The sequence below is a fragment of the Fukomys damarensis genome, unplaced genomic scaffold, assembly GCF_012274545.1.
Source record: "Fukomys damarensis isolate Sample0158 unplaced genomic scaffold, DMR_v1.0_HiC HiC_scaffold_24, whole genome shotgun sequence".
In the NCBI taxonomy this organism is placed as follows: Eukaryota; Metazoa; Chordata; class Mammalia; order Rodentia; family Bathyergidae; genus Fukomys; species Fukomys damarensis.
This window is the reverse complement of record NW_022900936.1, coordinates 42,076,250-42,101,445: the sequence shown is the minus strand read 5'-3', so window position 1 is coordinate 42,101,445 and position 25,196 is coordinate 42,076,250. Positions and strand designations below refer to the sequence as shown.

At 33.5% G+C, this 25,196-nt stretch overlaps 1 protein-coding gene across 4 annotated transcripts in view; it reads right to left on the bottom strand.

The window, feature by feature from the left end:
- The window catches only part of Epha6 (EPH receptor A6), an 891,558-nt gene that overhangs the window by 294,466 nt on the left and 571,896 nt on the right, over nt 1-25,196 (bottom strand). For all 4 annotated transcript variants that reach the window (XM_010644592.2, XM_033768075.1, XM_010644602.2 and 1 more), the window contains one exon: nt 1,424-1,532. In XM_010644592.2, coding sequence (XP_010642894.1) covers nt 1,424-1,532 — 109 coding nt within the window. The remainder of the gene's footprint in view (nt 1-1,423; nt 1,533-25,196) is intronic.

Sequence of the window (25,196 nt, the reverse complement as noted above, 5' to 3'; positions counted from 1 at the left end):
TTTTTTTTTTTTTTTTTTTATGGGGGTAGAATTCAGGACCTTGCATTTGTGAGGCAGGTGGCATCACCGAGTTAAATCCCTGGCCTTTAAGTATAACTTAACCGATAGCAGTAGCATTTTTTCAGGGACTCACTCTTGATAAATGTAGCCTAAGTACTTGTTAATTTATTGGTCTATAGCTTGTATTCAATCTGGTGTCAAAATTGTAGATAGCAACTTTTTATATATGCAGATCATAGCTTAAAACTCTATGGCTTTAATAGTATTTTGTATACCACTAGAGAAGCTTGTTCTGTATTTCACTGGAATCTTAAAATGAATTTTAATAAAATATTGGTACCTAAGCAGAATTTTAAAAGTGAATAAAATAATGGCTGTTTATACTTCAATGAACTACTGCCCCTGAATGTGCCTACTTATTGTTTCTGTTAATTTACTAGATAAGAGGGTTTTCTAGTAAGCTTTGTGTACATTAATCAAAATTAGGATGGATGTATATAATTTTTTTATTTTCACTGGTTTTAAATAGCGATATTAGTATTATGTAGCATATATATATACATATATATATTTATAGATTATCTAGAAGTCTTAAAGTATGTTTGTGATTCTATTGATATCTAAGACAAATACATTTTCTCTTTGGAGAAATTATTTGAGGATATTTGTGGCTTCTGACAAAAGTCTTGACCAAATATCGATGGTAAAATAAGAAGTACTATGTACATTTGAAAACAATTTCCTACACATTATCTTCATTCTTCTAAATCATTACAATCTGGCTCACAGTAATCATCCAATATATTTAAGAGCAATAAATTATTTTAATATATTATTATACCAAATCTATGTAAAAAGAGAAAGCTAAGGTTCAGATGGGTTGAAACACTTCCACTTCTCAGGGTCCAAATTGTGGTACTTTGCTCAGTTGAATTTGTCATTAGTTTGAAATTTCATACATATTAACCTAATGTGGTGAAATACCAGATTTATAAAACCAATTAATCAAATTCTAATGTGGAGAATTTCAATATTTAATTGATAAAAACACTTTCTATAATACTGTTCTTAAAGATTTAATATAACTTGTCCTATTTTTTCTAAGAAGTCTTTTTCATTGTATAATCTGATTACAGAAAAGAAAAACTCAGAATCAATTAATTGATACCAAAATTTTGATTCGTAGTTTTCAAATAACACTTGCCAAATGTTTGATGCTTCCATTGCAGGGACTTGCTGATATCTATGACTAATATGGGCTTACACTTCAGTGTAAAGTTAACTGTCAGCCCAGAATCCACCAACATCCCTCTCTGCTTTATTAAATTCAGACATGCTTTATTAAATTTAGAGCATTTGAATACACAGTGTATAAAGAGTAGTTGTTCACAGATCGTGGAAAAATCTGGTATGTTTCAGTTACCTCCCAGTGATTAAGAAGAACAAAGTGAGGATGACGAGGAGAGTGAATCCCCCAACGGCTGCAGTGGCTATCACGAGAATCTGCCCTTGTTCTGCCGCCATGTCAGAAGCTGAAACACAGACGTCGTATTAAAATTTCCCCGGTGACATTTTGCTGCCCAATTTATGTTACAACATAGGGAAAACAAAAACCCAACATATTTGGCCTTTATTTCAGTACTTGGTACATAGGATGCTAACCTAAAATAAATACGCTCTGTGTAATAACTGCAGTTATGCACAATATAAACCTTTCTTTCTTACAAAAATATAAGAAACAGAATCTTGATACCTTACACTTTAAGATTATGTGTTGCAAAATGAAATTAGCAAATAGACTAACAGACTTTGTTTTACATAATTGCTCATTATACTTCCTCTGAAACAACTTGGCCAATAAAAAAAACTTTACAGTTTGGTGTCTGTTAAGAATGATTTTCCATAGATTTCAGTGAACTAAATTCAAACATTAAAGTTCCAAATTCTCAGCTACACAGCAGGACAGATATAGCAGGTGCTTAGATATTAAGCAGTAATATGAAAAATGACATTTTTAAAGCTTCAGCTTTTTAGAAAGAAAAGGCCAGATAACATGAAAACAACACATTACATTGTTCATTGACTAATTGTGTGTGTGTTTGTGTATATATGTGTGTGTGTGTGTGAATATATATACATATATATATATATATATGTGTGTGTGTGTGTGTGTGTGTATGTGTGTGTATATATATATATGGAGATCAAAGATAAAGCTCAGGACATAGTACATGCTATGCAAAAAAAAAAAAAGTATCAAATCTTCAATAGCTGCACATTTCACTAATCTTCCAAGAATTTAAAAAACTATATGAATTAATTTAAGTTATTAGTATTTCTTGATTTCTGCATTGCTAAATCTTTAATGAGATATAATTTTTATTGGCTAGAATGAAAATTGATTCAGAACACAGGTAAGGGAACAGAAGAACAGAGAAGTTGAAGAACTTGCTCACGATCTAGAACCAAAATTTTGCTTTATTTTCTCTTTTTATACTGTAGCTCATAATAATAGCTTAATGCCAATATTCTATAATATTAAATCACTAAGATCTTTTAATACCTCTTAAGTTGAACAAAGCCTATATTAAAGTTCTGATTGCTATAGAACAGTGATGGCAAACTTTTCAGAGCTTTCAGTGATATAAACAGCCCACTGTAGCAGTGTGTGCTCTAGCTTTGCCAGAACTGCTACAGATAACATCCATTGACTCATTAAGCAGAGAGAAAACTGAATCAAAGAAAATAGTCTGCCCAAAAATGTACACATCAGGAAAAAAATTGTATAAATATTTTAATATTAAAAGTATTACCATGAGATAAGTTGAAGTTTCCTTTGACTTCTACAATTGCAAGAGGTAATCAAAGTGGTGACCATTAATTTCCAGACATTTATTAGTACAACAAAGTGCTGAAGTGCAAATATAAGTTTTTGTTGTACTCTGCATATACCCAAAAACCAAACCATATAATTTTGTGCCATAAAATTTATTAAACTTATGTATTTTAAGGCTTCCATAGAAACAGGTCTTTTTCTGGGAATTAGGTATGTACTATTTAAGTACATATGTACTACATAATTGTTAAGAATGCAGTGCTATCTGTAAATATATACCCAGAACAATAAATAACATTCTCATGAAAATGACACATCTACTAGAAAATATATGAACCTTAAATGAATTGATTTTTGAGTCAGTAGGAAATCAGTCACAGCAAAGAGACTTAAAAAAACTTAAATGTAAATAAAAACAAATCATTTTCAGTAAAAGAAATGTATTAAACCTTGGAATTACATTTTTGTCACTATGATTTAATCAAGATATTTTCAGGCAGTCTATTACAGTGTTGAGTTTTAGCTTATATTCTATGCAGAGACAAGTTTAAATAGCTGCATCTTATCCAATCAGTAATGTACTGATCCTCTTTTATTAGGTTGTAACTGAATTTCCTAGTCTTCAAAATAGCACTGATATCTTGGGAATTAATGCTATGCTAAAAAAAATGTAATATTTTCTCATTGAAGATTATTAAATAACAAATTCTGAAAAACTGATGCTATAAAAAACATTATTAAAATTTGAAGATTAGAAGATGGCATTTAAAAAAGAAGACATTGTTTACATAACAACTTTTATGTTTATAAAATATATAATATAGTCCAACAGTTTTACACCTGGAACATGCATTTTCACAGTAGTTAGGTAGCTAGTAATGTATTGAGACCATATATTCAAAGTGCATGTGGGAAATAAGATTATATAATTCAGTGCCCTTCGAAAATCATAATACATTTTTATAGAAAATTTTGTTGCCTTCAAAAATTATTACACTGTTGCTTTTAGTAATGTCTTCTTTCACACAAATTAACCTTTCTTTAAAATTTTAATTGGACAAGTAAATATTAAATTGTGACATTTTTGAAAAGTATACATTTCTATATAATTGTTTCTTAGATTTATATACTAAAGATGCTAAATACTCCTGTGAGAGAAAAAAGCATACAAATAACTGGTCAATTGAAAATGAGACTATTTAATGACATACCCATGATGCGGCCGGAAGGATTGGAAAAATATCAAGAATATCATCATCTTTATCAACAACTTCCATGATTTATTTAATTGTAAACTATATTCCTAGCACAATTCATAGAGCTCGAAATTCATTATCAGAAGGGTTTGGCATATAGATGCTATCACTCCTAGCGTAAAGGTCTACATCACTCACCTAAGTCCACACATATTGCACACGGAAAGCTGGCAATTTGACTCTGACTTCCCTTTCTCTAAGACCATGCTATTGGCTGGATTTGAGTCACCACTCAATCTTTTTACACTCAGATCTTTAGTTCTCCTAGCACAGTCATAGCCTTATATGACCTTGCTTTTGTATCAGCAATGTATGAATGTTGAACTAAATAGTCTTCTCATCATTTAGAGTAATTTTATTATGCTACTGGCCACAAGATTTGGAAGGAGTAGGATTTCCCACATGAAAATAAGGGAGACACCCAGGACCTATGCTGCAGCCCTTGGTCCTGATGGATATCTGCCTTCATCATGTTAGTATTTGTCCCTCACAGAGCTCTGACTTTACCTCACAGTGAACTCCAGCATCCTTCACTTTGTTAATAAGGTTATCTACAAATGCTTCTCCCATATGCGTCCTGTCCTATCACATCATTCTGTAACCACACTGAATTTTTTTTAGTACTTTGACTGAGCCAAACTTTCTCTAATGGTCAATTCCTCTTTAATCCTCCTTTATGAGTGTAATACCATCTAGAAACTTCATTTCTAGATGTTTATTGGGTTAGGTCACCATACTGATATTCCCATAGACCTTTTAATTATTTCTACAGAAGAAGGCAATCACAGTTTATTGAAAGTACTTTTTTTAAGTTCTTGAAAGTATTTTACTTCAGATTGAAAAATGAACAGCTTTCACATTGTTCACTGTAAGATACACAGTATTCATGAATACAATGCTGGTCATTTGAGGACATGCTGTATACTCACCTCAATTTCTGCTTCATGCTTTTTCTTTTAGAAAGATACTGTTTACCAGAAAGAAACTTCAGCAGTACAGGAAAAACTATTTTCCCAATAAATTTGCAAAAATCTAAGATTCCCAATGGAATCAAGATTATGTTCCCAACACCACCACCTTAATATACTCACATGCTTATTGGAACTAATATTCACACCCTAAGAGTACATTTACTTTCAACAATAAGGGTGATTCTTTAAAAACAAAAACTTCAGCGTGGTAAATGTAACATGGATCTCTGCAAGTATTAAGTGTCTGAAACGGGCAGCTAATACTGGATTTAATGTTATTTTATAAATAATTGTTCCCTTAGGAGTAAACATAAATCTACACATTCACAATAGTCCTACAAAATAAATACTGTTATTATGCACAATATGTTATGACAAACTAGTTTCAAAAAACAAAAGCTCAATATCTTGGTAAAAATTCTGATCAGAATAAAATGTGACTTTAAAATTTAAAACATCATCAAAATAAAATCACATTTAAAATCATCCACGCTTTACACAAGTACTATGGGTTTCCAGTTTTGGAACATAAATTTCCATTGTAAATTAAAATATGAACATATTAAAAATTGTTAATTTCAGTGATGACATCAGTTTTGGTCTTACTTTAACATTATTTTCTTTTATAACATCTTGCACTATGTGTCCATTAAGCTCTTTTGTTTCACATCAATGTATGTGGCTATGTTAAATGCGGCCATTTCTTAGATGAGATTCATATATATACATGCAAACACACATATAATACTATTGGCTTTTAGGGGTTTCCTTTATATACATTTATGAAATATCAAAGACAAATCAGACTACTAATGGACACATAGTACTTTTTTTTAATAACCTGTCTCTTCTGCTGGAATTCAAATTCCATTAGGGGAGGACATGTATTCATTGTGTTGTCTATAGTGAGTTGAATGGTGATATTCACTCTCCATTCCCTCAAAACAGGGAATTTACACATGTAAATTAAAATCTCAGACATGCTGGATTATACACTTGGTCCTAAATCCAAGCATATTTATAAGACAAAGAGGAGAAGACCATGTGAAGGCAGAGGCAAAGATTGGTCTCACGGAGTCAAAAGTTGAAGAATGTCTGGAGACACGAGAAACTGAAAGAGACAAGGAAGGATTCTCCCTCCCTTAGAACCTTTGAAGGGAGCATGTTCTGGCCTTCAAAACTGTTCCATTGTTTATTCCACCTAGTTTGTCATAATTTGCTACAATAATCCTAACAAACTAATATAGTGTCTGGCCTATGGGGCTTGATACAAGGTACAATCTTAATAAATATTTCTTTAAGTGAATGAACTAGATAGTTATTTGCACTGGATGATTTTGGTAAGAAAAAGCTAGATCATTGTAAGAGTAATCTACATCCCTATCTTTCCCTTAATATGAGGAAAATTTCCTCAAATGTAGCAATGAAAATGAAGAGAGTGTATATAACATTAATCAGAAGAATTCACTTATTGTGTACAACATTTCCTGTGAAACAGCAGCTACTATACTTCAACTCTTTACCAAACTAAGTAGGTTAAGCTCAAGAATATGAACTTATGGTTAAGAATGAATTAATTGAATGAATATTTATTGAGCATCTATTACATGCCACAGACTAAACTAAACACCAGGGATACAGTGACAAGTAAGACAGGTAGAGATACTGTGAACTGAACAGCATGGAATAGTTAGGAAAATATATGTAATGTGTTGAAAAGGAGGAGGAGAAAGAAAGTTATGTTCTTTCTACAGCTGCAAGTACTTTGATTCATTTCAATAGACTCTTAGACAACTTTTGTTATATATCAAATGGATTATATATTTATCTATCTACCTATCTACATCCCTCCAGTACTTGTCTGTAGCACTATCCACTAATTTTTTCAATCCTGAGGAAGCCATTATTTCTGATTAGTTTTGCAGGATAAAATGTCCCCATGACTTAATCTCATAAACAATGCCAATAGAGACAGTTTACTGGTTCTTATTTTTAAAAAACATAGTGAAGTCCATGGCAAGAACTGAAACGTATTTATGACTGATCGGAAATGACAATTAGAATTGTTTAATAAAAGAGGTTGGATTCTTTTTAAAAAGACAAGCATATCAAAATGATCTATTTGGTACAAAAAAGGCATTTTTCTTAAGAAGAAGCAATTGTCCAAAAAATGTCTACAAAGTTGTTACTATGCAAGGATTTATCACCTCACCAATGCTTGGCATAAGTTAGAATGACATTATCAAGTGAGATTTGCTTTAGTTGCTTCTATTTAGAGGCAAAAAAGTGAGATTGTTTACTTGGAATAAAAATACTTAACAAAAAAATAGATATCATGTCTTTAAGAAAGTGTGTAAAAAAAAAAAAAAGCAATTTGGCTATTTTTAACCAGAGCTTTCTTCTGTGGAGGCATGTGATTTTGTATCCCTATCTGTAATTAAGATTATTCTAGTTGATATTTACATTTCAAAGTAAAATATTTTTTTTCTGTCTTATTTTCTATAAAATAGCTTTGTAAAGTTAACTCTTTTTTGTTATGAACTATTTTTAAAAGTTATTGTAGATAGCAGTTACCTGATTGTTGAATGAAACATTTTTAAAAATGCTACCCAGTGAAGTAAATAGTCTTCATCATTTTACCAAAATTATATATTTTTGTATAACCTCTCAGCAAAGAAATTGATTATCAGTAGTGAGTGGACAAATCACTTCTAAAGTTTCTTGGCAGGCAAACAGGAAAATTGTCCTCTTGGGTCATATATCATAAGACACACAGCAAAGAAACCTTTTGCAAAATCTTACAAGATACACACAACAACATATAATGGATACTATTTAATCTGAACAGTCTCAACACCACATGCTCAGGTAAAGAGCAATAAGAGATACACATAAAAACTAAGGGAATGTTTCTCCTAGACGAAAATATTCTTCTAACTTTAAAGAGGATTTTATGTTGGCCACATGGTCTTAAAAGCATGACATCATCTTTGATATTTCTACAACTGTGAGTCCCAAGTAAACTTTTCCATCATCCATTGTATAATCCTGTGTTCACCACTATTAGCACAGTCTAATAACAAGCTACAGCCCAACACCATTAGACAAACAAGTTTTCTGATTTTCAATTGAGTTACCTTTCTATAGTGCCTCTTCTCAATCCTTCTCACATCAGGTGGTTCGACAATTATTTTCCAAATAACATTTAAGAATGTTCAGAATCTTTTCCATTGTCTGGAGAGTAAAATCATCCCTTCCTAGTGGGCATACCATTTTCCAAGATGTCTACACACACAATTTTAAAGTCAGCCTTCACATAATTCTTTCCTCTGCTTTCCCAGTGATCATGGCTTCTGTCACTCCTATCTTTCAAGTATCTCTAAGCTTCATCACCATTCTTTCTAATTCTCACTGCTATTGTCATTCAAGTACATATCACATATATGAAATGCAGTTGAACAATAGCAGGTAAGATTTTAAAAAATAAGAAAAGATATTCTAAACAGACATATAATCTAACTTGTGTTCACATATCAAGAATGCACAGTTTACTCCATAATAAAGCACATAAGAGAGTGCAGTAGCAATAGATTAGAAGTTAGGTTGTAGTGGAGGAGATATCTAAAGAAAAAGAGCTGAATAAAAGTGCACACTCCAAGGAAAACCAACAGGTAAGAGCCACTCCTTACACTCCCACCAATGTGAACAGCTTTTTTTTTTTTTGGACCAGGGATTGAACTTGGAACCTTTCGCTTGCAAGACAGGTGGTGGCAACATTGAGCTAAATCCCCAGGTAAATATTTTTAATCAATTAAAAATAAATTTAAAATATTTTTAAATCAATATGGTCCCATTTGTTGATTCCTGATAGAAAGATTTGCCTGTGCCTATGTCTTCAAGAAGATTACTTGCTTTTGTTTTAACAGGGATAAATGCATAACCATGTTTATAGCAGGACAATTAATAATAGTTGAATCTTGGAAATGGTCTATATGCTCATTAACAAATGAAGGGATAAAGAAAATAGGGTGTTTATTCACAATGAGCCATTGGCGGGTAAATTGTTTTATCTTAAGACCAAAATATTAAATGTCAGAAATGTAAGACTAAGTTGTGTGGTTTCTCTTATATGAGAAACCCAAAATATCTATCTATCTATCTATCTATCTATCTATCTATCTATCTATCTATCTATCTATCTCTATCTATCTATCTATCTATCACATATCTACCTACCTATCTACATCAAATTAAAAGATAGACAAATAAGAAGTAGGGAGATCTTTTTCACATGGATGGAGGAACAAGAGACAGAGGTCGGGAGGTAGGACAGGGAATGGTGGTGGAAAGAAAAAGAATTGAAGAGAAAAAAGAGCTTTTGTAAATGGAAAGAGGGCTAAGGGTTGGAAGGAGCAGGGAGGGAGGGGAGGCATAGGGGACAAAAATTTAGGATGCATTATATACACAGAGCAAATCCCCATGTTAAATACTATCATTATGTACTGCCAATTTATGAATAAAGAATGAAATGGAAGTCATATAGTGGCACACGCCTGTAATCCCATCAATCAGCTGGCTGAGGCAGGAGGATCGCTGTGAGTTCTAGACCAGCCTGGGCTACATAGTGAGTTCCAGGTCAGTCTTAACTACATAGTGAGACCCTGTCTCATACTAACCCCCCCAAAAAAAAAGAAATGTGAGGTAAGATGAATATAAGACAAAAATTGCAAGATGCATACTAGTCAGCATTCAGAAATTTAAGATAAACAGCCCTAAAAACATCAGAGTAGCAGAAGATTTACTGTAATAATTCAGTACACTTACATGACCATCCAAAGTTAATTTTTAAAATATTAAGTACAATGAGAATCAAGACTTGTCATGTAGAGGTACAAGATCCCAACAATGAATGTAACTGCACTGTATCCCTAAAATGTACCAATAAATTCAATTAAAGCTGAACCCCCCAAAAAATATTAAGTACAATATATTTTAAAGGGTGGAACTTTGTGAAGGCCTGATTAGAAAAACATTTCTTTTTAAAACATGCAAAAATTATAAAAATGATGCTTTTGAGACTAAACTCCTGGGTGAAAACTTCATAAAAAATGATTTATTTTTCAAAGGCATCAGTTGTTTGGCACATTTCAACTACACTTGAGCTTTTTTAGGGAAAAAAATGATAACTTTCATCTTTCTGCATAACAAGGGATTAACATAGTACCTTATACAGTATACGTATTAAATGTATGTTGCTTGTGAAAAAGAGATAAAAATTCATTTCAAATATTAGACATAAAGATTAAATCTCTCCCAATAAGTAACAGTTTTCTTCTTTAATTTACGTGGCAATGTTAAACAAATCTAACTTTCACAAATGATTCCTTACATATTCATATTCTGGGATTGAATGTTTAGTGACAAGTTAGTAGAAAATAGTTAATTAAATTTTTCCCTAAATATCCCTGCTATAACATTAAATGAAATATAAATTTAGAGGAAAAATGTATAAACATAATATTTACTGACATCTTTCTTTTAAGGTCATTCAATATCTGTACCATCTACAAACAGTGAAACTATCCCTAAAATTAGAAATCAAAGACAGAATGACAAGAGAGTCTCTGTTCCACTCACATAAGTTGATTACTGAATTTTATTATTTTCTAGTCTTTATTAAATTTACTGGTACACATTAGGTCTACAACACAGCTACATTCATCATTGGGATCTTGTACCTACACATGACTTATCGGGTTATTTTCCCCCATTCCGCAGCCCTCTCCTCAGCCCCTCCAAGTTTCCCTATTTGAAAAATATTGTTTCCATGTTTTTCCTTCTCACAAATGTTTTCTTTTCCCTTTTTATCTTTCCCCTACCTCTCCTACTTCCTCTAATCTTTTAGACTTTTCTTCCTATTACACGATATCAATTATACATTTTAATCCTTATTTACTCTTCTACTTTTTCATGCCAGAAAAACTATTCAGTACTTACACATGTGTAATTTATTAATTTCATGTGAGAGTATGGCCACTTAGATATAAATGTCTCTAGTTTCTCACTCTTTATTGTTTGAGTACTATTCCATTTTATTGTCTGAGTAGTATTGCATCTTATTAAAAAAATCATCTTATTATCCATTCTCCAATTGATGGGCAATTGGGCTGTTTCCAGGTTGTAGCTATTAAAAACTGTGTCACTATAAACATGGGTGAGCATATATCACTGTGGTAAGATTATTTTAATTCTTTTGGAAAGATACCCAGCAGGGGAATAGCTGGGTCAAATGGGACTTCTAATCCTGTTGTTTAAGGTATCTCCATATTGATTTCCACAGTGGTTGCACCAGTCTGCACTCCCACCAACAATGAAGAAGGGTTCCTATCTCCCTGCAACCCCAACAGCATTTGTTATTGGTTGATTTTTTTGTTGTTGTTGAGTTTGTTGGTACTTTTTAAGTATACAGTACAATTACATTCATCATCAGGATCTTGTACCTTACATGACAGATCTTGTTTGATTTCTTGATAGCAAACACTCTTTCTTGGGTGAGGTGGAATCTCAGTGTTATTTCCATCTGCATCTCTTGAATGACCAGTGATGTGGAACATTTTTTCATGTATTTATTTTCTGCTTTTACTTCTTTATCTGAGAAATGTCTGTTCAATTCAGGTGCCCATTTTTGAATTGGGTCTTTATATTTGGGGATTGTGATTTTTTTTTTGAGTTCTTTATATATTGTAGATAGTAGACCTTTGTCTGAGGAACAACTGATAATTTTTTTTTTCCTGTATTGTGGGTTGTATCTTAGCTCTGCTTGTGCTTTCTTTGGCAGTGCAGAAGCTTTTTAAAAAGATGAGATCCCAGTTGTTGATTCTTTCTGCTAATTCCCATGCTACTGAGGATTTGTTCATAAAGTCTTTTCCTATGCTAATGTCTTCAAGAGTACTACACAACTTATCCTCCAGCAAGTTTAGTGTTTCTGCTTTAATATTTATATTTTTATTCCACTTGAATTTTAGTTTAGTGCCTGGTAAAAGATACGGGTCTAATTTTAATCTGTGACAAGGTGAAATCCAGTTTTTCCAACACTGTTTATTAAAGGGGCTATCTTTAATAATGAATTTTAAGCTGATAGAAACCTTACAGTCATCTGGTTGAAGCAGAAAACTTAATGGTGACTAGGTTGTTCAAAATGATTTCACACAGCTGTGTCTCTTCTACTTGGCACTACTTCCACAAATGGGATTCAATAGGTCAGCCTGGGGCTGCACTGGAACACTATAGATAGCAAGATTCACTTTTCTTGATTACCTCAATTCACTTATCTGATAAAAATTCCAGATTACAGAGATAACTGGAAAATGTGAGTTTGGAACAACTTGATGTAGAGGTAGAAGCAGAAGCAGATGTGTAACAGGATAAACTTCGCTCTTTTCCTTTCCCTCCTCTTCCCTCCTCTCCCTTCTCCTTCCTTTTTCTTCAAGAGAAGCTTTTGTTCATTAAGGAGTGATTAAGATGTCCTGACTTAGGTAGGCTTCAGTGAAAAATTTCAAAAATTAAAAAACATGTGATTAAAGCACCTAAATAATTAGAACTACTGTCAACATTCTAAATGTGAAGGATTTAACTTGTAATTGTCAACATTTCATGCTGTTAATGGCAGTTTATATAGGTCTTTGAGAACATTATTGCAATTGAAATATTTATTTTCATACATACATATGTACATACATACATGCATACATACATGTTCTATTACTTTTTAATATAGAATAGGATTTCTTTACAAATTTCACACATTCCCCAGATCACTGGCCTGAAACCCATGATTTTCACGTTCAAATACTATTCATCATGTGCCATAATATTAAGAGTATCTGTATATTGATAAGCAAATCTATGTACTTGAGATTATTACTTCTTAATATAATAGGTACTGTGGCTTGACGTATATGGTTTTATAATTGAATGTATAAACATTAGAGATTACAATCATAAGGTTAATAAATTTAATTGCATTCTATTTTTCACAGAAAATGTTTAAATAAAGTAATTTCAATTTAAAATATATTGCCTTATTTAGAATAAGTTCTAGAAGAGTTCTTCAGGAAATTCTTGTTCATTGATTGATCCTCTTTTCACTCAGAAGTAACAAAAATATTCATCTTTGAGAATGTCCTACAAAGACATAGAGCTTGGGGAGATGAAAACGAATGCCTATTTCCTCATCACCACAGGACTTTGTTCTTTTTTTTTTTTTTTTTTTCTTTTTTGTACTGGGGATTGAACTCCAGCCCTTGTGCTTGCAAGGCAGGCACTGGAACCACAGAGCTAAGTCCCCGGCCCACCACAGGACTTTCTTTAGTGACACTGGCAGATATATAAGCTTTAATTATAATATGGGGAGATTATTTCTAAAATGTAGGTATGGGCAAAGCATGAGAGAATGAAGACAGAAAGAAGTGCAGGATGATTTGTAAAGTAGGTGATTCTTAGGCTAAACCTGGAGTGAGCAGGAGAAATTTGCAAGTCACACAGTTTTGAGGTGACTGGGACATTCTAGTTTGAAGATACAGTATGACAAATAGTGCAGAGGTACCAAAAAGCGTGGCATTTTCAAACAGTGTCTGCATATACTTTGAGGTATCTGAGACATAGGCCAAAGTGCACAAGAAAATGTGGGAGGGATAGGGAACGAATAGATTGGAAAATTTATAGTAACACCAGTGTGCTTGTGTTTTCCTTAAGGTACTATTAATAATTAGTTCTAAGAGTAGAGTAGAAGGAGATATTAGTTTACACATAATTGCAATTTTAATGGAGGTATAAAATGTTAAAAAAATCATGAGAAGACTCTGTGATAAGTTCAACAAAGAAGAAGATAGAATCAAGACAGAAATTATCGATGACCCAGTTGGATACCTTGGATTTAGTTCAAATCTCATAATTACCATTAACTTTTCAGATGCATGAGCAATAAAATCCCACTTTTTATTGAACCAGCTGAGTTTTTCTCAGTTAAAATTGAGAGCCCTATAATAAACTAAGAGTCGAAAGAATTTGGTTGTATGTGTGTCTTACTATGAGCAGAGCAGTTGGGGAATAAACGTTTCTTTATATTTTAAAACTCCATATTAGTAATGACTCATTGTTTACTATGTTGCTTGAGCTGAAGATTTTCTATGTAACTTTATTATTTCATTTGTATTTTAATGCTGAACATAGCTTCCTCTGTCGCTTTAACTAAAGCTAGATGGATGGGACTGGAAGGGTAAGGTAAAATGGAGTGGAAATGTTTTACCATTCAAAAATAATATTAAATATTCTGTCAAGAGTCTCTAATTTATGTTCTTTTTAATAGAATGATAGTTTCAAGAAGGAAATCAGTCCTGTCTTGTATTTAATGGATCTCATATTAATTTATAAAAAGTATAGGGATATAAAAACAAAAATAAAAATAAAAACAAATGAGCAGACATCATTTCTGGCAGGTTTAACAAGACAGCCTGTTAAAATCAAAATGTGAAAGAATCAGTTGAATTCAAACTCATCTAATTATAAACATTACCAACAATATACTAAAGCAAGATAAAACCTATGTAAGGCTTTTACTTAATTTTTACAGTTGATAAGGCAGATTATGGCTTCCATAATAGTATTAAATGAGGCCCAGATAAATCATCAGTGTGAGGGAGTCAATTCTTGTTAACTGCATGAACCCAAGCATATTGTCTCAAATAATTTAGCACCTAGGCATCTAACAGGGGCCTTTCTACTGCTTCATGCTAACATGTATTTTATTAGCCTTAAAGTAAATAAGTCCCATGGGTGTTTTTGGATAATTGTTCATAACCTCTTTGGAAAAATGTCAAACTATACACAATCACCAAGCAAACACTGGAATCAGCTTTGGAGAAATTCAAAGAGATCCCACACTAATTTTAAAAGGGAAAACCCTATGGTACCACAAAACTGCTTTATCAATTTTCTGCCTCCCCTCAATTGTTTACATGATGCTTTTCTTCACACCTTGTGCATGAATCCTCTAAGTTAAATATTTCAAATTTGAAGCAAAATAGTTTTATGCCTAGTGTCACCCTACTACTTAATACTATTAAGAAAATAAGATCATTTTGAGAAAACAATGAAAATAAGATCATTTGCTGCACATATTGATCTTTTGTTTTTGTTTTTTGGTTTTTTTGAGATAGGGTCTCACTATGTAGTTGAAACTGACCTGGAACTCATTACGTAGCCCAGGCTGTTCTCAAACTCACAGCGATCCTCCTGCCTCAGCCTCCTGATTGCTGGGATTACATGCATGTGTCAATATGCCCTGCTCACATATTGGTCTTTTACTAAGTTTTTACTCTCCAGCCTATAGAGTCAAGTTCACTTAATGTGAGGCTTAAGGGTTGAACACGCACCTCAGTGGTACAGTGCTTCTCTAGCCTGTACAAGGCTCTGGGTTTGATCCCCAGTACTAGAAAAGAGAGAGAGAGAGAGAGAGAGAGAGAGAGAGAGAGAGAGAGAAGAAAAGAAGGAGCTTAATAGTGTGTTCTACATGGATGGGGGAATAAATATTCCTTCAAAAATAAACTAAGGGAGAATTTTTCCTGACATATCTATTCACAATGTCATGTAATATAAACTGGAATAATGTTTTATTTATTCATATTAAAATTATTATCTTCATGATATAATATTGATTTTAGACACACTGGGTATTTGCTAATATGGCAGATAGAAAGAAAACCTCTCCTTAGATGTTAATATGGGTTTAGTTTTTCAAAAACTAGAATTGATTTCAAGACACAAAAAATTTGGCTATTCCAAATGCTATCAGAAAAAATTGAGCATCCCTAACTTTAACAAAACTAAAATCATTTTCTTTGGCAGATGAAAGCCAATTGATCACAACTCTACACAACAAGAGAAGCTGTTTCCATTTTATGTAAGCCTACTTCCCACTGTTTATCCAGAAATGCATGCTGCAAAGTTATGCAGTTTTTTTTTTCTCATTCCAATTTTTTTTATTTTTTTATTTTTTTCTCTTTCTATTGAGGTTATTGGTACAATCTAGGTATACAATACAATTACATTCATCATTGGGATTCTGTACCTTTACATAATAGGTCTTGATTCTCATTTTTCCCCTTGTCCCTGCCCTCCCTTCACCCCCTCCTCCCCTCCCCATTTACAGACACTTTATTTCCATTTTTTCAGTTTCTCATATTTTTTTTCTCCCTTATTACCTTTCCGCCACCCTTCCCACTTTCCTTACACCTTTAGCCCCTTACTTCCTATTTCACATTATTAATTATCTCATTAGGATCCTGTGTACTATTATAGTTTTTCACACCAAAGAAACTATTCGGTATTTCAGTTAAAGAAATCTCTGTATGAACATTAAAAATAGGGAATCCTAAAATAAAACTAAAAAGGAAAGTAAAAGAGAAAAGGCAATGATGTAACATCAAAATAATCCTTAATTCTGGAGATGAAAATGGTCCCTGAACATATTTAAATTGCTTCTCGCTCTTATAGTCTTATCTTATTCTTTTTTTCATTATTTAGAGAATACTTTATTAGTTTCTGTAATCAAACCCACGTAGATATGACCTTACATATTTAGTATGATGTGTTACCCCTGTACACATGGAAAAAAATAAAAATAAAAATAAATTAACATTTCTAGACAAATATGGCTGTCCATTTCTGTACAATGCCAACTCAACACAGTAAACTGGGATGACTTTTTCCAAAGTTGGCAGCACCGTTAAAGTTTCCCAAAATTCAATTTATATATATGTGTGTGTGTGTATATATATATATATGTATGTATATATATGTATATGTATATATGTATGTATGTATACATATGTATGTATATGTATGTGTATATATGTATATATATGTGTATATATGTATGTGTATATGTGTATGTGTATATATATATATATATATATAGACTAATAATAGTATGTTATGCATCGACAGCAGCAACAGCTTTTCGAGGTTCTGCAGTCATCTGAACAAAATTATAGACATTCAGCACATTCCATTGAAAAAAAAATCAAAAAACAAAGAAAAGAATAATATCCAGACAACAGCAAAGTTCTGTTGCTGCTGTGGTACCTGGCACCATTTTTTCTATTAGCCTCTTAATCATCATCTGGAAAGAGAACATTCTAGAGTAATATCATTAAATGTAGCTCTGATAAAGCACGGTCCCTACTATGTATCATAAAGCAGGTACTAGATATTTTACAGTCACAGAGGTATGATACAGTACCGTCCTACATCAATAATACTAGATTCAGTTTTGGTTTGAAATTTACTTTGTCTGCATATAAGATTGCTACCCCTGTTTGTTTTCTGGGCTCCTGACACATGGAGAATTGTTTTCTATCTTTTCACTTTCAGTCTATGGACTTCCCAACAGAGCAAATCAAATAGGCAAGGCAAGAAATTAAAAGGAGAAGGTGAAAAAGTAAAAAGAGTCAACAAAAGGCCAATAACATGTCAATAATATGTCAGTACATATCAGTTATAATCAGCAATGTCAATGGCCTCAACTCACCAATCAAGAGAAATAGACTGGCAAAATGGAATAAGAAGCAAAATCCAACAATATGTTGTATACAAGAAACACACCTAGTGAAAAAAGTTATGCAGTTTAACATAATTTCTTCTAGAGAGTATGACTTCTCTTCAGGTTTTTTGTTTGTTTGTTTTTGTTTTTTATGACATGAATCACTTGCTTTAAAAAATTTCCAGGCGAGAATTGTCTGTTTTCATGGTATCCTGTGGTACAAGACTGTCAGCTCTCAATCTAGAGTATGTTTAATTCTGTAACTAGGGTAAAATCTGCTTCCTAAGGACAATCTTTGCTTTGTCTGGAGCCCAATTTCAGTGCAAATGTGGAAGTTTTATTGTTTCCTTGACAAAAATATTGGCTGGGCTTGATTTTTATAGTAGAAAGATTTTTGTATCTATATTCACCTTCTTTTTATAAAATTTGCGTCATGTATTGCTGTGAAAATAGAATATTCACATTTTAAGTCCTCATTAAAGACTAACCTCAGAATCTTTAATCAGCATCTTCTGAAATATCTGTTTATCCTTTCTCTGAAAACTGCCTCCACCTACAGGGTATGGCTTTGGAAGATTGTTCTTGCTGTCTCTGGCACCTAGTCATATGAACTGAATTAAGTAGGGAGACCTGATCCAAAATAGATCAACCACATTCCCTTTCCCAACAATTTCAGACCAGGTTTCACAGCCAGTTTGGCAATTTTGGGTGCTAGTTGAAAGAAGGGAAAAGTGAACTTGTAGATATCTTTTCCTAAATGAACACAGGCACAGATAAAGTCATCTTTACAGAACCAAACAGATGTGACTGTGGATCATGTAACAAGATTAGAATCTATGGTTCTGAGTTTTCCAGCTCTGAAATCTAGTTTGAGACATTCTTGCATTTCTCTCTCTTTTTTTTTTTAAACTTAGCTCACTGTATATTTGATAGCTGTAGTCCAAAGTTTATATTAAGGTATTCTAAATTCTTCTCTAATGAAAAAAGTATATAGAAACTCAATTTGAATCATGATTCATGTCCTTCACTTTGGAAGTCTACTTCTATTTTGAAGTCTGCATACATGGAATATATTAAGTAACTTTCCTTCCTTTCTCCTTTTACTTCCCCATGGAAAAATTATGTTCAAAAATTCAGATTTTGCTTTGGTTTTGTCAAAGCCTGTTTACAGAAAAATCTTATAAAATTAATTGAATTTGTTGAAAAAACTCTATGTGAGGCTAATTTTCTCAATGCCCTCCATGCATGTTTACTCCATGCATGAGTGTCTGATAATGTCTCTATTTCTTGGCTGCTACCAGAAATCTCTAGGCAAAAGGGCAGCAGCAGTAGAGTATCTTTAATAATTGTCCAAATGAGAACATGTTCCTTATTGTTTCTATGGCTCTCATTTTCTATTGCTAGCTTTATTTTATTAAAAAATATTGTATATATACTTTAAACACCATCAAGGCTCCTTAGGGAGGAGAGAAGTACGAATAAAAATCCACACTCCTTTGTTTAGTTAGTCAAGCTTTCTGAGAAAGCATGCCTGTGAAAATTAGGGGTAATTTGGGTACACTCATATACCTGGGCAAAGTCATGGTATTTAGCTGCTTAAAATATTCAGCTTTATCCAAGAACATATTTGACTATCTTTGTAATATTCTCTTATCCCTAGTGAGTGATACTAATGACTTAAATTAATATAAATGAATTTATACATTTATATTATATATATGTTTGGGAATATTCTGCTAAAATTCATCTGGAAGATTAGCAAAAGATGTAACATGGGTCATTTCTATCCCATGTAATATACAAAGAGAACAATTTCTAATTTCCACTTATGTATCACCTCGACTAATGTGATATTAGTCAACACTTGATGTGTTCAGTTAGTTCCGTCCTCTTTTTTTTTTTTCCAACAATGGAATCTATTGATCTATCTACCCATCTATCATCTCTCATCTATCTCTTCAAGAGAATATTTCTATAGACTTTTTATTGTGCAATTTGCTAAAAGAATTTTTCTTATAGTTTATATCTCCCAAGCTGAGTTTTGCTTCTCTTCACCTGTCTCTATACCCCAATTTGCACAGTACAATACTTTATGCAAGTTAATCTTGATCATTTGTTGGACTAGATTAAAAGAGTCTGGGAAAGATGATTTGATCGTGAGGCATTAGCACTACCAATGGGTTAACCCACTGAGAAGTAGTAGGTGAATGGCCCTTTAGGGGAACTGAGTCACGGGAGCATGACCTTGGGGACTATATCTGGTCCCTAACTCTTTCCTCTCTGGCTCTTCCCCTACCCTCTGCCTCCCAGTGCCATTAAGTGAGCAGCTTTCCACTCTGCACCCTCCCACCATGATATTTCTGCCATGGACCTAGCTAACTATGGGCTAAAAACTGAAAATTTTAGTCAAAATAAACTTCTCCTTTAAGTTGAAGGTGTCAGATATTTTGTTTAGCAATAGAAAGCCGATTAATGCTCAAGCTGTCAGAAGTCTTAAGCTAAGGATGTGTTGCAAAACTCTACAGACTGGCTTTCTAGGCATTGTTCAGTGAAAATATTCCTCTCTCTTTATATGTGTAAATACTCAGGCTTTGGATACTTCTAAAATAAATTCACCAATGCAAAGACCGAACAACTCTATAACTTCATATTTACTCACTTTTGCCTCCCTTTCTAGTAAAGTACTGCTGCTATTTCTATCTTGAGCAGCTCAGGCATTAGGGACATGGTGACACATGCTAATTCATGTGACGCCCCCCCACCCCAAGCCACCCTTGTAAATCTCAGTAGATTTATCTTACATGCTTTTGTTAATAATCTCAAGGGTATGGTAAAGTCAGATCATGAGACTTTTATAAATTTTAAAATACTGCTGAATTTAAGATATAAGGAATTGAAAAGGTATTTAACTTTTTAAGAAAAAAAAATGCCATGGGTTTTGAATTACATACCCTAACTGAATGGTTTTGATTAATGTAAGTTAAAATGTATCATCTCAGTAGGCATTTAAGGAGGGTAAGAGAGAAAATAATGACAAAAAGACAGCTAGCTAGCTATAAAAAGATCCAGGTCTTAAAATGAATAAATAAAAAAAATAGTGAGAAATGGTTCTTTAATGAACAAGACTTATCTATAATAAGGAAAAGAAAAAATATGAGAAAATGAAAAATATGGAAAAAAAGTGTTTGTAAATGGGGAGGGGAGAAGGAGGTGAAAGGAGGGCAGGGACAAGGGGAAAATATGAGAACCAAGGCCTGTCATGTAAAGGTACAAGGTCCCAATAATGAATGTAACTGTACTGTATACCTAAAATGTACCAATAAACTCAATGAGAAAAATTGTCTGTTAATGACATACAAGGATTCAAAAGGTACTTAGAGCTGCAATACAGAACATAACAGAAAAGAAGAAAAATATGGTAAAGGTAGTTAAATAACTGAAAGCTGAACAGAGGTATGTTCCCATGTCATACTACAGTTTCAGACAACTTGTAATCATTTTAAAAACAATCGAGCAACCTTCTCTTTAGTCACTACTCAAAACAAAAGTGTGATTTTGTAAAAGTTCAAAATTCACAAAACAAAGTCTATTCAGCAATTGGAAGAAGCAAAATCTTTCCTTGAACAAGGTAGTTTGTATTTCAATTGAAGTAATAGTGCACCTAAAACTCTTGAGTCAAAATATAATTTTCAATATACAGCTGGGTTTGTTCTTTGATTTGCTAATTGTTGTGTAGAGAACTGCCTCATTTCATCAGTTGGACAGCTATTTACTTCATTTTTAAAAATGTATAGTTGTGTGGGTGGTTAAAGTTATTTCCATGGTATAGATATGTTCCCCAAAAGTTTGTGGGTTGGAAACTTAATCCTCAAATTCATTTCTTAACGTAATTGAAGGAAGAGCTTTTGGCAGGGGGAGGATTGGATGAGGCTTTTAGTGTGGGCCCCATATGGCATTAGCTTTAGAAAAAGACCTGAACTAGCACACTTGCTTTGTCTTACAATATGATGCCCTCTGCCGTGTTATGATGCAGAAAAAGAGCCCTTATCAAATGCCAAGGATATTCTGGAGCAATGTTCTTGGACTTTCCAGCCTTTAGAAATGTTAGTTCATAAACTTCTATGCTTTATAAATTGTGCAGTCTCAGGTATTGTGTTAAGCATCACAAAACAAAACAGGTATACGAGACTTTTCATTTCCACTTGAAAAATTGAGGATTCTACAGAAAGTGTCATAACAAAGAATTACACTCTTCCTTTCTACCTTATCTGATTCTCAGTACAGGATAGTGCCCCCCTCAAACCAGAATGGATTCAATGAAGAAGTCTCATTCAAACAAGGGTAGTAATTATTCTAAAGAACACTGCAGAGCGCTTACAGGAACCATCCATAATTCTAAGCACTTCATATATACTAACATATTTTGTCTTTTTAGTAGACATATGAGATAGTAATATTACTTTCATTTTAATAAAACTGAGGCACAGAAAGATTAATTTGCCCATTGCCACATAGCAAGAAATAGCTGAACCAGAAAAAACTTACACATAGTTTAGCTCCTATGTTTGAGCTTCTAAACATTATACTATGTTGTCTGCACTGAGACATTTTATATTTTAAGTATTTAAAAGAAAGTAGTCCAAACTTGGTTTGTTTACTATATAAATAAGAGGGGCAGAAAAAATAAATAAATAAGACGGGCTGAGGTTCTGGGTTCACGGATGATATCCTAGAATGGGCCTGATGAAATTCTCCCTGACTTTTCTACTGTGCTGGCTATGATGTAATATTTTAGAAATTTAAATATGGCGATTATTTGTCTGAGTTCATTTTTTTCAGAGCTCAAGTCCCAGAAGGTCAATACATCTTGGGAATTCCACTCATGCTTGTATGCCATCTATAGAAAATAAACAAAAATTTATACTATCACCAGCCACCCTGTCATAAGAGTAAGCTGATGGGGATGAAAAATAAATGTTTAAGGCAAGACTAAGAAAGAACCTAATTTTTATAGTATGGCCTCTCAGGCAAAAAGACAAAAAAATTTAAAATATAATATTGAAGCTGTTAGACTGGAATTTTAGGATTGAAAATAAATATAACCATCAATATTCATAATTAACTTTCAGGGAGCTCTAACTACATGAATGCTGGATACTCTACCAAGTACTTTACACTTCTGAATGAAGAAGAATACCAGAAAACAGGTGATATTTTATCCCTGTTTTCACGATGTGTAAAGTAAGGCATAGAGTGATAGACAGATTCACACACAGCCTGATATTTAAGAAGTGACAGAGTCACAGTTTAAATACAGAGTTAACTGCACATAAGGTTGAACTATTATCCAAAATTCTTCTTTAGAAGTTCTATTTAACTATCTGTGAAGTATCTGCCAAATTGAAGTGTACAAGTCAATTTCTAACATGAAAACTTTCCTTTTCTTTCTGCTTATTTATATCTATTTTCTTCCAGGCTGAGATAAGCCTCCTCCACAATTTTCATAAGCAGCCTAATTCACAGTGACAATTACAATTACATTGACAGTTAACATTTAACGATCATGCATTAGGTGTGTCAGACTTCACACTGAGCACTCTTCTCATATTAGGAAGGAGAAACTCCTTGTTCTCATTTTTGAGCTTTAGATTTTTGAGTATTTTTCATCATCTGTCTTAGGTGGGCTTTACTGGGACACAGGCTGTGCAATGGAGCTTTGTGTGGCAAATTTATCGGGAGGTGACATCAGCATGTTTATTCGGGGGAGGGTAGAAAGCAGAAATAGAAAGGTGAAGCAGTTTAACTTCCATGTGAAAGCTGCAAGTCCTTGAAGAGTCCTGGAGCAGAGAATGCATATGAGAACTATTTTGAATTAAAGTAATGTGGCTGGCTCTTTGTACCTCTTTTTTTTTTTTTTTTTTTTTTTTTGTACTGGGGATCGAACTCAGGCTCTTGTACTTGCAAGGCAGGTGCCAGAATCACTGAGCTAAATCCCCAGTCTCTTTGTACTTCATTTCGACTAGTCCTGGATTCTGCTTGCCTTTGGAGCCAAGGTTAATTTCTGCAGCTGTCAGCCTGCAACAGGCTGAAATCCGCCATATCAGAGAATATGTGCCGAGTCTTGAAAGAAGGATCTCAACTACGCTCCGCGGCTCTACACCCTGACACACTAGGTATTTTGTGTGTTTATTGTCTTTTACCTTTTTCTAGAATGTAAGATGCAAGAGTGCAGGGATTTTTGTCTACTTTATATCCACAGCACATAGAACAGCATTTAGTACAGAGTGGGTTCTCCCAAATATTTGTTGAACAGGTGAACCCAAACAAATGAATAAATTTCTAGTTTCCCCAAGAAGAAACCAAAATTGAAATGAATAAAATTACCTTCTTTTGGCCCTAATTCCAGGGAAGCAGAAAAGTTTGGATGCTGTTAATTACTGCACCAGATGGTTTGCACTTGAAAGCAAGGGAAGATAACATACCACATTCTCTTGTTTTGAATGATAAAATATCAAAGTTTAATGAGCTGAAGCCCTAAAGAGCCAAGAGACCAAGTCCTACGTTTGTAAATGTGTCATCCTATGTTCACCAATGAGAACACAGAACCATGCAACCTAAGAGAGATAAACCAGTGGCACCTCTGTGTGTATGCTGGTCTTAGTTTCTAACTTTGTTTTTCTCACTTATCATGTCAATCTCTATGCCCAGATGACTTCATTTCCAGGATTGCTGCAACTGACCAATTTTCTTTGAAGCTTGGACATGGGATATCTGGCTTAGCTGCAATTTTCTCAGGAGGCTCTGTGAGCAGGCCATAATTCACTGTGTCTGGAAAGTCCAGAGACTGAATATGAACTGTCAAGGAGAGATATGTGGGCTTACGTTCTGGCAGAGAAGAAGCATATGTTAGAATTTAAATTGGTCATTCCTCAGATTTTAGCACCTTCTCAGTAGGAGAACTCTTAAAACTCAAATAGTCTTTAGGGAATATGGAAATTGTGACAGCTATAGGACTGACAATAAAAAGATATTTGGGGGGGTTATTTTTAGTGTGCATAAAATGAAGGTGAGAAAATAATTCGATGTGTTAGCAGTGGTACTAGAGAAATCATCTAGCGGAAGCTCACTCTGGCTAGCTTGTCTGTCTCCACAACTAAGATAGATGGAAGAAAATTAGAAACTCAAGAAGTTTTAGCTTCAGTAGCAAAATAAAGAATAGCACTGCATGACCATCAGCATCATGCTTTGTATTTCTGTCCTAAGATCATCATTCTCAACACTACTTACCCCTGACACTGCCCTCACTGATGAAACCCCAGATCTGTAGAGTATTCATCAGGATAGCAGGAAGAGTTTATTAATACAGATTGCTGAGTCCTACCCTCAGAATTTTAGTAGGTTGCCATGGTTTGAATATGGTTTGCCTCCTCTGAAACTTATGCTGAAATTTAATTCCCAGTTATGAGATATTAAGAGGTGTTACTATGTAGGAGCTTTAAGAGGTGATTAGGACTTGTCTTCAGGAGTGGATT